The sequence below is a fragment of the Dermacentor andersoni genome, chromosome 11 (assembly GCF_023375885.2).
Source record: "Dermacentor andersoni chromosome 11, qqDerAnde1_hic_scaffold, whole genome shotgun sequence".
Taxonomy (NCBI): domain Eukaryota; kingdom Metazoa; phylum Arthropoda; class Arachnida; order Ixodida; family Ixodidae; genus Dermacentor; species Dermacentor andersoni.
This window is the reverse complement of record NC_092824.1, coordinates 110,933,464-110,946,669: the sequence shown is the minus strand read 5'-3', so window position 1 is coordinate 110,946,669 and position 13,206 is coordinate 110,933,464. Positions and strand designations below refer to the sequence as shown.

Genomic DNA, 13,206 nt, shown 5'->3' with positions numbered 1-13,206 from the left:
TGCATCACCCAAGGCTGAAGTAGCATAGTCTACCGCAGCCACCACGGGGTGCCACAATGAGCCCTTTCGCCGCCGTAAGACTAAACTTTTGGCCGGGGTTTTCGCCCTCTTGGCTTCTCTGCTGTGTAGCTTCAAGCACTCTAGTGGAGGCAAAAGGAGAAAAAGCCGGGTATTGGTGCAATAAGTCCACTTTTAGTTGAAGGGTTTGAAGGATTTTTGCCACATGAGATTCATGAAACGACATCCTTAAGTAGTGAAGCCATTCTATGATTAGTTAAAGATGTGTTTCAGGGCCTCTTTAAACTAATTAACGTGAAAATAAATGGATGCCAACTAAAATGTATTGCATTGTCGTGTTTCTGGACCTATGGTACAAAGCATTTTGAAGCTGCTGGTATTGCGCAACTGTGATCCCTGTAATTGTGCCTATAAATCCAAAAGCTTAAGACTTCATGCATTTTTTCTCATCAGGCTGGCAAGAGAGTCTTTGGCACATATTTTCGTGTGGGGTTCTACGGTCCACGGTTTGGAGACTTGGATGGTGAGGAGTTCATCTACAAGGAACCCACTCTGACCAAACTGCCCGAAATTTCGCACAGACTAGAGGTAAATTTTGCAGTGGCCTCCGTTGTGACCTTGGTGCTTTTTTATGTGCATATTTCTTGTTCAATCATCTGATGATTTATGCCATGCTTTTGAAAAAATGGGAACAACAAAGGAAATGTGCAGGACAAGTACTTGTCCTGTGCACTTACTTTCCTGTTGACTTCATTTTTTTTTTTTTTTGTTAGGCACTGCACAAATCACAAGACGAATTTAATACATAGCAACTTTCTCAGTATTCAGTCCTGATAGTGTTTCTTAATGCTTATTACACTGATTCTCAATTATCTATCCCAGAACTTTTACTCGGAACGGTTTGGCTCCGACTATGTGGAGGTCATCAAGGATTCAAACATGGTGGATGTCTCAAGGCTTCATCCAGAAAAAGTATATATTCAGCTTCTTCTTTCATTTCTTTGCTTAGAGAAGTGGTCTGCTCATCATTTGCTGGTAATAATGACGTGTCACTGTGAACTGGGCTAAAGAGCTTCTAGGATGAGCACTTGGCAATGTTGCGTCTTTTTTACGTGCCTTCATTAGTTGATACTTGTGAACTTGGTAAGATTGTGGTGAATTCGTGCTTGATGCAAGGAGCCTATTTTTACTTTTACACAAAGATTACTCTGTCCTCTTTTTGTTCTTTACAGGCGTACATTCAGATAACCTATGTGGAGCCCTATTTTGACATGTATGAATTGCGAGAGCGGGTGACACACTTTGACAAGAACTACAACATCAGTAAGGGTTACTCTAGCACATTCCTGTGGCACTTCATGAAAGCTCTGGCGTTCTAACTTTTATGTGTGGCCTTGCGCTCCTCGTTTGGTTTTCTGTTTTCCAGGGCGCTTCGTCTATGCCACACCTTTCACAACTGACGGTCGAGCCCACGGTGACCTCCATGAGCAGTTCAAACGGAAAACTATTGTAACCACAGCAAATTCTTTTCCATATGTAAAAACGCGCATCCAGGTCATTGAGAGGACACAGGCAAGACTCTCAGCTTGTTCTTTCATGTTGTAGTATGTTGAAGCATTGCAGTATCTTAATTAAGGAAAGTTGATAAAGAAAAGTATGCATGTGTTGTTTTAATAATTGCATGTAGGTGCATGCCATAGTGCAGTGTTGTTAAAGATTTTACTTTCTGAGATAAAGTAGGAGATAGTGCACATCGTTATTACATTTCACATAGCATCTATTGTGGCAACCAGATTGCATTTGAAGTAGAATGTGGAACAAAACCCTTTCCTGAGTGGCCATCGTTACGTCCAATGCCTGCAGGCATTCTTGTCGCTGTATGCGGTATTGTTATGGGCTACGATTACATGTTGTAGTACATGTTACGATTACATGTTGTAGTACAAGCAAAAGGGGATGAAGGCAGAGTTCTAGAAGAAGCTAGATTAGAAGCAATGGGGCATGTAACTGCCTCTTGCTCCTGTATGAAGCACTTGCTGCATAATGTACCTCACTGCTGCATAAAGCATGAAGATTCTGGGTGCTTAGCTATTGAGTTATTTAAGTTGTCTAAGTTAACCAGGAACCCCCCACAAGATTATTGTGCATAGCCTGAGCTGTGAGTTGTTTGGAGTGCAGTCTCTCGCCCATGTCAAAGCTTTGTGAAGTTGGCACAGCTAACAGAAGCATTCCAAACCTGCCAACAAGAAACAAACAAGCATTTGCTGCCTAAGGATCACCATTCCACCATCACCATCAGCTTTGCTAGTCTTGTTATGTGGCACAGGGATCTCCCAACTGGGGTCAAGGTAGTTGGAAACTACCACACTGGGTGCGCGGCCTCTGGTCAACAACAGTGACGCAAGGCTTTGTGCACCTTCGTGTGCTGGGCTTATTAGTATCAGTGTCCGAAATATATTTCCCTAGGGTTGCTGTGCAAGGGATTCCATTAGGGAGCCCTTAAGATGATGATGGCTGTATTGTCGCACAGATTGTCCTTCGACCAATTGAAGTGGCCATTGAGGACATCCAGAAGAAGACGGCCGAACTATCGCGGGCGACGCGGCAGGAGCCAGCTGACCCCAAAATCCTGCAGATGGTGCTGCAGGGTTGCATGGGCACTACCGTCAACCAGGGGCCTCTCGAGGTGGCTCTTGTCTTCCTCGCTGACTTGCTCGACCCTTCACGTGTCCCCACACCACCACAGCACAAACTAAGACTCTGCTTCCGTGACTTCAGCCGCAAGTGGGTGGCCTTTTACTTTCTCCATTCATTACTCTCAGAGTGTCCTGATCAGTTACGGTATCAGATGAAGATGGGATGATGCAAAGGTTGGCCTGCTTTCCCTGAGCATCTTTTTCATGTAACATATTTTAACGTATTGGCACGTGGGACAGAAAGAACATTGTGGCCTCATGCAATTGATGTCTCTATTTATAGTAAAGTATTTTGCTGGGTTTCATGTCACATGAAAGTGCAAAGTACTGCCGAAATTAATCAGTTTAATATGTTCAGACTCTGGAAACAACTTTGAAAGGGAGCCTCGAAACATTTGCTTCCCCACTGAAAAAGGTGAAATTGTACCAGTATTACCTGTCATTTTCTCTGTACTGCCAGCGCCTTGCTAATTTAAATATAACAGTGAACCATGACATGAAATCCTAAAGCAGGGAAATTGCCATCACCATCTGAAAATAACTGCAACTTGAAACAAAGCACTGAATTTAACTTATCAGCAATATGCTGTGACATACATTATTGGTAATGGGGCAAAATTAGCGACGGGTGCACCTCGTCGTGACAAGTGTATCATTGCTGCAGTGCAGTAGAGGGAGAATAGATTTTCACATCTGCAGACATTATGGGTTGAAATGTCGGTTTTCTGTATCAATATTTTGCTTTATTGATCCATTCTTGGGCTGCCTCACTGATTCTTTTTTCCATGATTAATGGTCTTTCAAACACAATAGCACTTATTGAATTCATGGTGCATTTTCTGTTTTAAAACTAGAGGGAAGTTGCAAGAATTTTGTGAGGACATTGTGAATTTTGTTGATAACTCGGTGAGAATGCATCTGGCCTTGAGTCTGCTAGATAACTAGGTTAGAATAAGCCTTCAATCTTTATACTGGTGTCACAGCGCTGGAATAAGTTTACTGAGTCAGTGATTACCTCTAACATGATTTTTCCAGGAAACTGAGCATGGTGGAGTAATTATGCTTATTTGTACACTCTACATTTTTAGGTGCTTTGAGGCATTGCGTAAGAACAAGACCCTCATTGGACCTGACCAGCGGGACTACCAGAAGGAATTGGAGCGCAACTACAATCGTTTCAGCGAACGGCTGCAACCCATGATACGGAACAACAGTGCCTCTCCATTTTGGTATGCAAGATTCATTCTTTAGTCATCACTCTCCATCACTTTCACATCTTTCTTCCATGGTAGTTTAGTCTATGCTTGTAGTGAAGTATATGTATATATGCTAAGTACTGCAACGTTGTGATTGTACCATTAGCTTCATTTCAATAATATTAGTGGCTATGTTGACTTTACACTGATGTTTTAGTTTGTTCTATTTACACTGGCCCCTTCAAATCAGAACGTAATTACTTCCTTCTTTGTTGTTTTTTCGAGGGGTGTGCGGATATCAAAATTTTCTAATACAAATCGAATATGAATGCTTAGCATCTAATATTGAACTGAATATCGAATAATGATGTGCACATGCATTTATTAGTAAGTTTGGTTTATTGTAACATGGAACATTGCAGTTACATTGTCATTGGTAATAAAATTTAACTAGTAAGCCGTTATATTAAAAGATCGTGCATTCGGCTCATCTTAGCTTTGGAAAATTGAGTAATTTCCGCTAGTTGTCTGTTCTCGTCAACCTGTACCTTGTTACACCGCATCAATTTCCAGTAAGCTCAGAGGCATCTGACCCTGTACCAGTTGTCACTCATCGCATGTGCTGCCAAACAGTAAGCTCAGGATCGGGGATGGTCAGGATTTCGGGTGGAACCTGCAAAAGAGTGCACCCTCGCCGTTTGCAAACCCGTGCCCCTTGCTACTGAGGCTGGCTTTCCTGCAATGCTTGTATGTCCAGTGGCTAAGCGTGTTTTACAGACAAAAATTTCGAAAGAAAACGCAAAATTCAGCACAAAATCACACTTCTTTAGATTAGATAGAAATAAACACTAAGAACCATGTTTGCTCCCGCACAGCCAGCAATATATTCGATTTGTTTCAAATATTTGTATCCACTTGAATATTTGAAAATTGTCGAATACCTAGTTTTCGAGTCAAATACGAATAATAAAAATATAATATTCAATAATATTCGAAATTTTCAAATATTTGCGCACCTCTAACTTTTTCTTCTCACATGCCCATCTTTAAATGTATCTTTTTGTATTCCATGTGCACTTAAGCACGAAATATCTTTATAACTATTCCTTCTGTCTTTTTCATTTTTGTTCAAGCTTTATGTCTGTGCACACTTTGGCAATGACATGCATTTTTTTTTTCGGTGCTTATGGGGGAACATACAAAACTGCAGCATACTTGCTGAGTCTAGTTCTAGAAGCGTGAAATTTTTTTATGAACTGAACAATTTGTTGTTTTTCCAGGGCAAAAGGAAACTTACTGCGGCAACCATTGCAAGAGCCCTGATGTGCCGCAGGTGATGTTGTAAACAAGTAACATATAACAGTGATGTCGGCCTAGGTTTTAGTTTAGCCATTGAGAGCATTTTGCCAAAGCCATTCAGGAACCAATAGCGCAGCATTTTTTAAATAGCTCCAACCACAATCCATTTTCAAAGCAACTGATTGTGTGAAATTTGAGTGCTTCTCATGTGCCTACTTTGTTGAGCATGTAAGGATGTGCAGTGAGGTGTGTGCCTTGTGAAATGTTTCATTTGTGCATCTATGCAGTTCAAGTTTCATTACTACCATTGTGCAGTATTTCCTGTGATCTCTTAAGTAACCAAACAAAGTCGTATGGAATACATACGCTTTAATTTCAGTGAACATAAGTGCTCGCACAATGGTTCTTTCATTTGCATAGAGGCGATCATGCTGAGCCGTACGGTTTCGTTTGTTTACAAGTTTGCTTTAATGCTCATTTTTAGTTTATAGCAGTAATTGTCCTTAATTTTGCATTTCACATTCTTTAGCTTTGTTTGGGACCACTGGGTGTACTACTTAAAGAAATCAAGTGAGCACAAGTTCCAAGCACTGCCATAGCCAGTTTTGCATTGCTTCAGAAATACAAATGCTGTTAAAACACATCTGTATTCTGCATTGACTCCAGGTACTGTGCTTTGACTGTTCCATCTCCTGGTGCTAAGAGCCGGTCAAATGGCCAAGCCATTCTCAATATATTGTGTTATACTGCCATTCTTGACTCAAAGCAGTGGAAGCATGCATGAATGGATAGTCAATGCAATTTTACTGAGAAGCACACTGGAGAGCTCAGTATTGTGTAACACGCTTTAACGTTCACGCATTTATTTCTGCTTGGGTTGAAGTTGTTTAACTTTAGCACTTAGGAGAATAATGTGTTCATATTTAACTGACTCAGGCTTTCATTTTATCTTCAGACGTATTGTACACTTATAGTTCTGTTTTGAAAGCGTTCATTTCACTGTGTTAATGGATTTTATTGCAGTGTAATAAAGAAAGTAAAAGAAAATAATGTCTTTCGTGCTCTTCACCAATGAATAAGCTGAACACCTGGCAAAAGGAGGGAAAGGACTGTTGTAACTACTGGAAGACCTCCTTGTTGGCTCTGTATGGCATCTGGCCCCACAGAGTCACATAGTACCTCTCGTATTCAAGCCAGGTGCTGTTTTAGAGAGCACACTTTCATCTTGCTGATTTCGTCAGTAACTTAAAGCAACAACCATTGCACCTTTCAGTGCCGTCGGTGCACATTTCAATTTAATGTTCCAATTCAGTGGACATGCTGAAGATGGTGAGTTGTGCAGATTGCATCATCAAATGTACAGTTCGCATCAAATGTTTACAGATTGTGTGATCTGAGAACACATTAAATTTCGGAGCTGCTTGTAACCATGGCCAATAAGACTGTACAACACTATGTTGTTAGCTTAAACTAGTACAGGGTGGAAATATGAGTACCAGGCCGCCAAAATATTCAGCTGTTTCTCCGATTGTGTGGTTTGTACACTTTTAGCACCGACTGTACTAGGAGGGGTAAGATGCAACATAAATAACATTAACACAACAATATCAGTCGTTGCAGCATCTGCAAAGTGTTGTCTTCATCCATGTCACTGCTTCTTTGTTTGCTCAAATTGCTATTCAGCAAAGGAGCGAAGATACTCATACATGCGCTGCACTTACAACTAATGAGCTGGTATTTCTTATTGTTTAAGTCGTAAAATGTTCAGGCATTCTTGTTTCTTCATTGTGCAGGAGCCATTCTGAAATAACACGCTGAAGCGTACAGACGGCGGCTCTAATTTAATAGAATGCTTTGTCATATCTGGGGGAAAAAAAATCCCAAAGCCCCTCTCTGCAAAAGCTGATGACAGGCTACTGCCATCACTGGAAACAAACATTGCTGCAGTATATTGTAGCTGGGTAGGGCTGCGGTCGCATGTGGACTGTGTATGTCCTAGCCATGCGAGTTAACTATCTCCCATACCTGGCTCAATACTTAAGACCATGGATGTATTTGAGTTCATGGGAAGGTGGGACCGAGTGGTAAAATTAAGCAAGCAGCTAAGTGAGATCTGTGCAAAGCGTATCGAATGGAAGCCATATCGAATGGCTTAGAATTAATAAATTTGGTGCGGTGTTAGTAGTAGTAGTAGTAGTAGTAGTAGTAGTAGTAGTAGTAGTAGTAGTAGTAGTAGTAGTAGTAAAAGACTTTATTGGGGTCCTGAGGAGCTAAGCGGGGGCCTGCAGGTCCCTACCCAGCCTTTGGCTTGTCCCATGTCGCAACAGAGAGGCCATCCCTCTCCGCTCGTTCACGGGCCCTCTGGACAGCCAGGAGCTGGACGTCCTGTCTCGGGTCTGTGATGGCCTTCATCCAGTCTTCTTCTTTGTTAAAATCCTGTAACACAGGACACTGCCAGAGCGTGTTATTTAATGAGCTAAAATCAGTGCCACAATCTGGGCAGAGTGGGTCAATCTCCGGGTGGAGCATGTTCAGAAAGCCCCTGGAGGGGTAGGACCCCGTCTGGAGCATGCGGAGCGTGCTAGCTTGTGGCCTGTTGAGCTTATGATGGGGGAAAGGAAAACTCTGCCTATTCCCTCTGTAATGAGAGGTGATTTCATGAAAAATAACTAGTGGATCACTGTCGACGAGCTCTCCCGAACTCGCCCGAGACACCATCCCATTTTTGGTGTTAAGTATTGTGCGCTGTGTTAAGTATCATATCTTGTACTCTTTAAAGGTGAAATGTGTATGTGAGAGGTCTGGCTTCTTTAGGGAGAATATGCGAAGTCATTTTTTTTTTACTGTAACACTGAATGTAAAGGTAATGCAACATTGTTTGGAGTTCACAAAGCGCTACCAGGTTCACTAATGTGTTTGTATGTGTGAAGTGAGTACAGTGAACTCGAATTAAAGCTTGAGTATGTGTGTGTGACGACACCAGCAAGGACAATGATGATAGTAACAGTGATTGCGTGATTTCTACAAATGATTGAATTCATGTGAACGAGCGGCATGGAGGATCAAGATGGGTAAGAAATGCAGAAACTAAATTCTCACTGAGAGCAGCATGTAATATCACTTGGAGGACACAAACGGGTGACTTGACAGCGGTACTGCAGCACAACCTGAAGCTCGTGTCCTTTTATAGCCATTCGGACGAGTGGCATGGTCGGTCTCGTCACAAAGGCGGGAGTGTCGGGAGGCAAACAGGAAAATACCGGCATGAGTATCACTTCCAATGCCTGTGGAATTTTCAGTGTATTGCTATCCATTTTCCGCAGTTCTTTACATGCAGTGTGCGCATTTTCGAGTCTCGTGATTGCGTTTAATAACACGTAAGCATTTGATCGCCCCATACATTTATTGCATCTGTCTTACGACACTATGCAATGCTGTAGCAAATTTCACTGAGTATTCCACTGTTAGAAGAGAAAATGTTTGCTTAAGAAACGATTGTGTGTTGACGGTTCCTGTGTTGTCATCTGTGACGACAGATTTATGACGTGGCGATTCTAAACAAAGATAAACAAGCTCGAAACTTGGTACCAGGATGCATCACTGTTGTTGCAGTCCGCACCTTGGTACCGCTCTGTTCCGCCCCACTACAAGTACAAACGAGCAACCACAGATTTCACAAATAATTGTGAATTTAGTGATGAATTTAGGGCCAAAAGAACGATCACAGAGTGCAGAGGACATAAAGACAGGACGAGTGCTTACTTTCAACTTTTTATTTTTGCAGATAGAAGGACAGTAGGCATATAAAAAGTGAACTAACAAACACTTTCCAGATAACGCATTACTGAATCAAACAAGTTTACTGATGTGTCACAATTCTTGCTAGTCTTTTTGTTAGGACGCTTCCAAGTTTTCGCGAGCTACTTTGTTCCTAGAATCCATACCTATGCAAAGTAGTGCTCACATCCATGCACGCTGTCCTTATTCTTGACATTAAGTCCAAATTCCCTCCCCCTGTCTTTATGTCCTCCCTTCATTGTGATTGTGCTTTTGGAGCTAAATTCATTGTTATTTAGCATGCACCAACCAGCCCAGCAGCAAGTACTACGCACATTTCGAATTTCTTCGAGCAGATTTTCTGCCTATACAACCTTTACTTCGTGGCGAGCTGGACCGCTCTTCTGAAAGATTTACAAGACAGCAGTCGCATATATAAAAGCAACACACCAGATCAATTGGCGCAGGCAAATTTTGGGACGCTGCAACGCCACATCCCCTTGGGAAGACGACGACCAGTGGTGTGATGCGGATTTGAGTCGCTCGATAGTTTTCTCCCTGTTTCTTCCGCAATGTTGACGTGTCCAGAGAGGCACTTGTTCCAACTACCGCTCCTAAACTGGGCCAACCACAAACATGGCAATGTGTTTTATTAAGTGACAGAGCTAAGACAATGCATAACAAATAAGTTATAACGTGCGGGCGAAACAAGCGCCCTCTGACGAGGCTTGCGAACGGCAGCGAGCAGACATCTTCTGGAGGAGGCCACAGGGTGGCGGGCCGCACAGCAGCCCGGCGAGCGCGAAGTTTTCTAGAGTGCCACTGCAGGGTTCACCTGCAAAGGAAGCACGAAGCATACGTGAGCAGGTCGTTTAGAAAGCGGGCATTTCTCATGTATAATTCTCTCCCTAATCTGCGTATACATCTACCAGTCATTGCTTATTTATAGTGGAGCTGTATAATTGTGTAGATTTCATCTTATCCTCCACGTTTCTGAACTGATACATTTGTTACATTATTTGTACACAAATTTGTGCAAAAGCTCGAAAATTTGGCAAGAGCCATCGGAGGATGATTGTCTAAGCAATGGCTTGTGGTGTAAACATGTTAAGATGTCCATAGGTACCACAAAAACAACATACAGCAGAACTTCGTTGGGATCAAGAAAAATGTTCACTATATCGGTAAGTTCACTGTTGCCATAGTTCACCGTTGTACGTTTCTGTAATCACGATACACTTTTTCTGAGCACAGTATAGTTGATTCTGGTTCAGAAGAGCCCAAGTCTCCCGTTAACCTAAACACAGACTTTTAACGTATAGATGCTGCCACCGTTTCTCTGATAGGGAAGCATGACGCCCACACTAATAAGAACTCAAGGAGGCGGCCAGTGCATGCACCAGTTGTAGTTGCTGAAACGGTGTACTGAAGCCATGGTGTGTGTGGTCATTATTTACTGTATCGCCAACAGGATAAGTCGCAGTTTATCATTCATGTATATATGTTTTTTTGGCACAACCATTCAAGTCGTTTCGGAGATAGTAAACAAATGTAATATTTTGCTTTTCTGGATCCATTCACTTTAGCCATCTTCACTATGTCGGTAACACTGACGAGTACGATACTCCATAATGTGAAATATGAGCGCAGTTTAGGTGTTTTGAATTCGCGATATATCGAGGCAAAGAATTTGAATCTGAGCGGTAGGGTCTGTGGTGGCCGTGCTGAGCCTCTGCTCGTGCAGCTCGCGCACACTGTGGCGCCATCTTGTAGCGGGTCGCCGCCGTGAAGCACGTCTCGTTTGGTACTCTGCTTCCTCACCTTTTCGCCGTACTCATCCTTCGTTCCGACGCTCAACGCAGGAACAGGCACCTAAAAGCTGTGCTCTAATATAAATATAGATGCCTATGGAAGTGTAATCAGGACCAGTGTTTCTCGTCGCTAGAGCCGTTAGTTCACAACATAAAGGTACACTGTAACGAGCTTCTATTCCGCCGCGACCTCGGGCGTGGCCTTCTCTCGCACGCGCGCCTCCTCACTTTGGTGGAGCTTGACTTCAACCAGCTTTTCAACGCTTGCGTTAACTAATCCCGGCACTGTTATGCGCCCGGCTGTTTTCCACCGCCTGTTCTTTGTTTCCTCTCCGATAGAAATTGAGACAGGTCCAAGCGGTGGAAGCAGACATGGACATACTAAAATTCCCTGGTCTATCTCCCACCGCTCACTCGCACGTGCACTGTGTGCAGCTTCCTCGCAGCACGCCCTCAGCTCTGCCTATTCAGCTGCACTGTACCTCGTTCTCCCCTCGAGACGGCACCAACGGCACCACATGTGATGGATGCGATTATCAATGCGATTTAAAGTCCCTTGATAATTTGAAAGTAGCGACACTCTTTGAACTCTGCCACCGTCGCGGGAACTCCTCGCCCCTTGCGCGTTCCCCCGCGGCAACCAGTTTTGCCCCCGTTTTTTTTGCACGATGATTGGTCCCCCTGCCGTTGCCCTTGGAAACGCGCGGATCTTGAGTTTTGCTTGTGTTTTTCTTTTTCGTTCGCGCCATTTTCCTCCTGAGCACGGCTGGCTCAGCGCTATAGCTCAGCGTAGCGAACGTTGTGCGCTGTGTTTCCTGCTCTTTGTGCTAGAGCTATGCCAGGCTGTTGCGCATATAACTGCAGCGAGAAGCCTTAAGATGGTTATGCCGTTTTTATGATACCACAAGGAAAGCATGACGGCTTGCGCAGGAAGCAGGGGCTGCATGACATTGGCCGAAAGAACTTTGTTCCGACAAAGAACAGCGTTGTTTGCGAGCTGAGGCGTCTTTCTTATAGCTCGTAGCAAAGCATCCCGTAATGCTGCATTTTTTTTTTTTTCATTCTTCCGGCCTGCTCACCAGCGTTTTTGTTGCGGTTGTCCTCAGTATGCTCAATATTCTGGGGCGGCTCCATCACCTCGCACTTCGCTAACTGTTGTTATTCAGTCAGAAGTGCAGCATTATAGATTTTGCCTTGCAATTTTAGATTTGTGGCAAGTATACCCGTGGTATTGCAGGTGATGAGCGTTAGCTAGTCAACATTTAGTTTTTTTTTTTTTAAGTTTTAAGGCGAAAGCCTTTAGATCTCTATGTTTCAAGGTCGCGTTGTAAACTGGAAGTATCGCGTGACCCAAGGAAGGCCAGAGGTGACCCAAAGCATGTCCATCCCTGTATAATGATTACCCAAGTTAATTAATCATTAGTGATTGACATAAGGTGGATTAGAGAGGATTAAGGTTGATTATAGAGTGTTAAGGGAGATTAAGGTGGATTAGGGTGTATTAAGGATTAAGATGCATGAATAGAGATTAAGGTAGGTGGAGGAGGATTAAGGTGAAGAGTTGATGAAAGGGTATTAAGGCCAATAGGGTGCATGAACAAGGATTAAGGTAGATAAAGATTAAGGTCGATTAAGGTGAATTAGGGTTGATAAAGGAGGATTAAGACCAATTAGGGTAGATTAAGGTGGATTAGGGACCATGGAGCTGGATTAGGTTTGATAGAGGTGGATTAGGGTGTATTAAGGTAAATTGGGACTATTACGCAGGATTAAGTTGGATAAAGGGGCATGAATAAGGATTAAGGTGTATGAAGGAGGATTATGATGGATTAGGGTTGATAAAGGAGGAGTAAGACCGTATAGGGTAGGCTAAGATGCATTAGGGGCGATGTAGGTGGATTAGGTTGTATTAGGGTGGACTAAGGTGAATTAGGGTTCATTGAGTATTGAGACCGATTAGTCTACCATAATCCTCCTAATCCACATTCATCGACCTTAATCCTCCATTCACATTAATCCACCAAAGTCCTTAATGCTCCCTAATCGACCTTAATCTACTCTAACCCTCCTTAATGCACTTTAATCCTCCTTAATCAACCCTAATCCACTGTAATCGTCCTTAATTCACGTTAATCCACATTCATCTACCTTAGCCCACCCTAATCCTCCTCCATTCACTTTAATTCGCCCTAGCCCACCATAATCCTGCTTAATGCACCCTTATCCTTCGTGCACTTTAATCCACTATAATCGTCCTCAACGCACCTTCATCCACCCTAATTCACCTTCATCGACCTTAATCCAACCTAGTCCTCCTCTATGCACCTTAATCCACCTTCATCGACATTAATCCACCTTAATATACCGGAATTCATCTTAATCCAATCACTAATCAATCATTACTTTGCT

General features: G+C 43.0%; 2 protein-coding genes across 3 annotated transcripts in view; one reads left to right on the top strand and one right to left on the bottom strand.

Annotated features, from left to right (window-relative positions):
• The window catches only part of Zir (dedicator of cytokinesis), a 74,886-nt gene extending 68,627 nt beyond the window's left edge, over positions 1–6,259 (top strand). For both annotated transcript variants that reach the window (XM_050186339.2, XM_050186338.2), the window contains 7 exons: positions 472–606; positions 901–990; positions 1,251–1,341; positions 1,445–1,590; positions 2,549–2,802; positions 3,803–3,943; positions 5,191–6,259. In XM_050186339.2, coding sequence (XP_050042296.1) covers positions 472–606; positions 901–990; positions 1,251–1,341; positions 1,445–1,590; positions 2,549–2,802; positions 3,803–3,943; positions 5,191–5,233 — 900 coding nt within the window. In that variant the 3' untranslated portion in view covers positions 5,234–6,259. The remainder of the gene's footprint in view (positions 1–471; positions 607–900; positions 991–1,250; positions 1,342–1,444; positions 1,591–2,548; positions 2,803–3,802; positions 3,944–5,190) is intronic.
• Positions 6,260–8,967: 2,708 nt separating this feature from the next.
• The window catches only part of LOC126539478 (A disintegrin and metalloproteinase with thrombospondin motifs 18-like), a 147,579-nt gene continuing 143,340 nt past the window's right edge, over positions 8,968–13,206 (bottom strand). The window contains exon 25 of the mRNA XM_050186337.3: positions 8,968–9,821. The gene's annotated coding sequence lies outside the window, so the exon portion shown is untranslated. The remainder of the gene's footprint in view (positions 9,822–13,206) is intronic.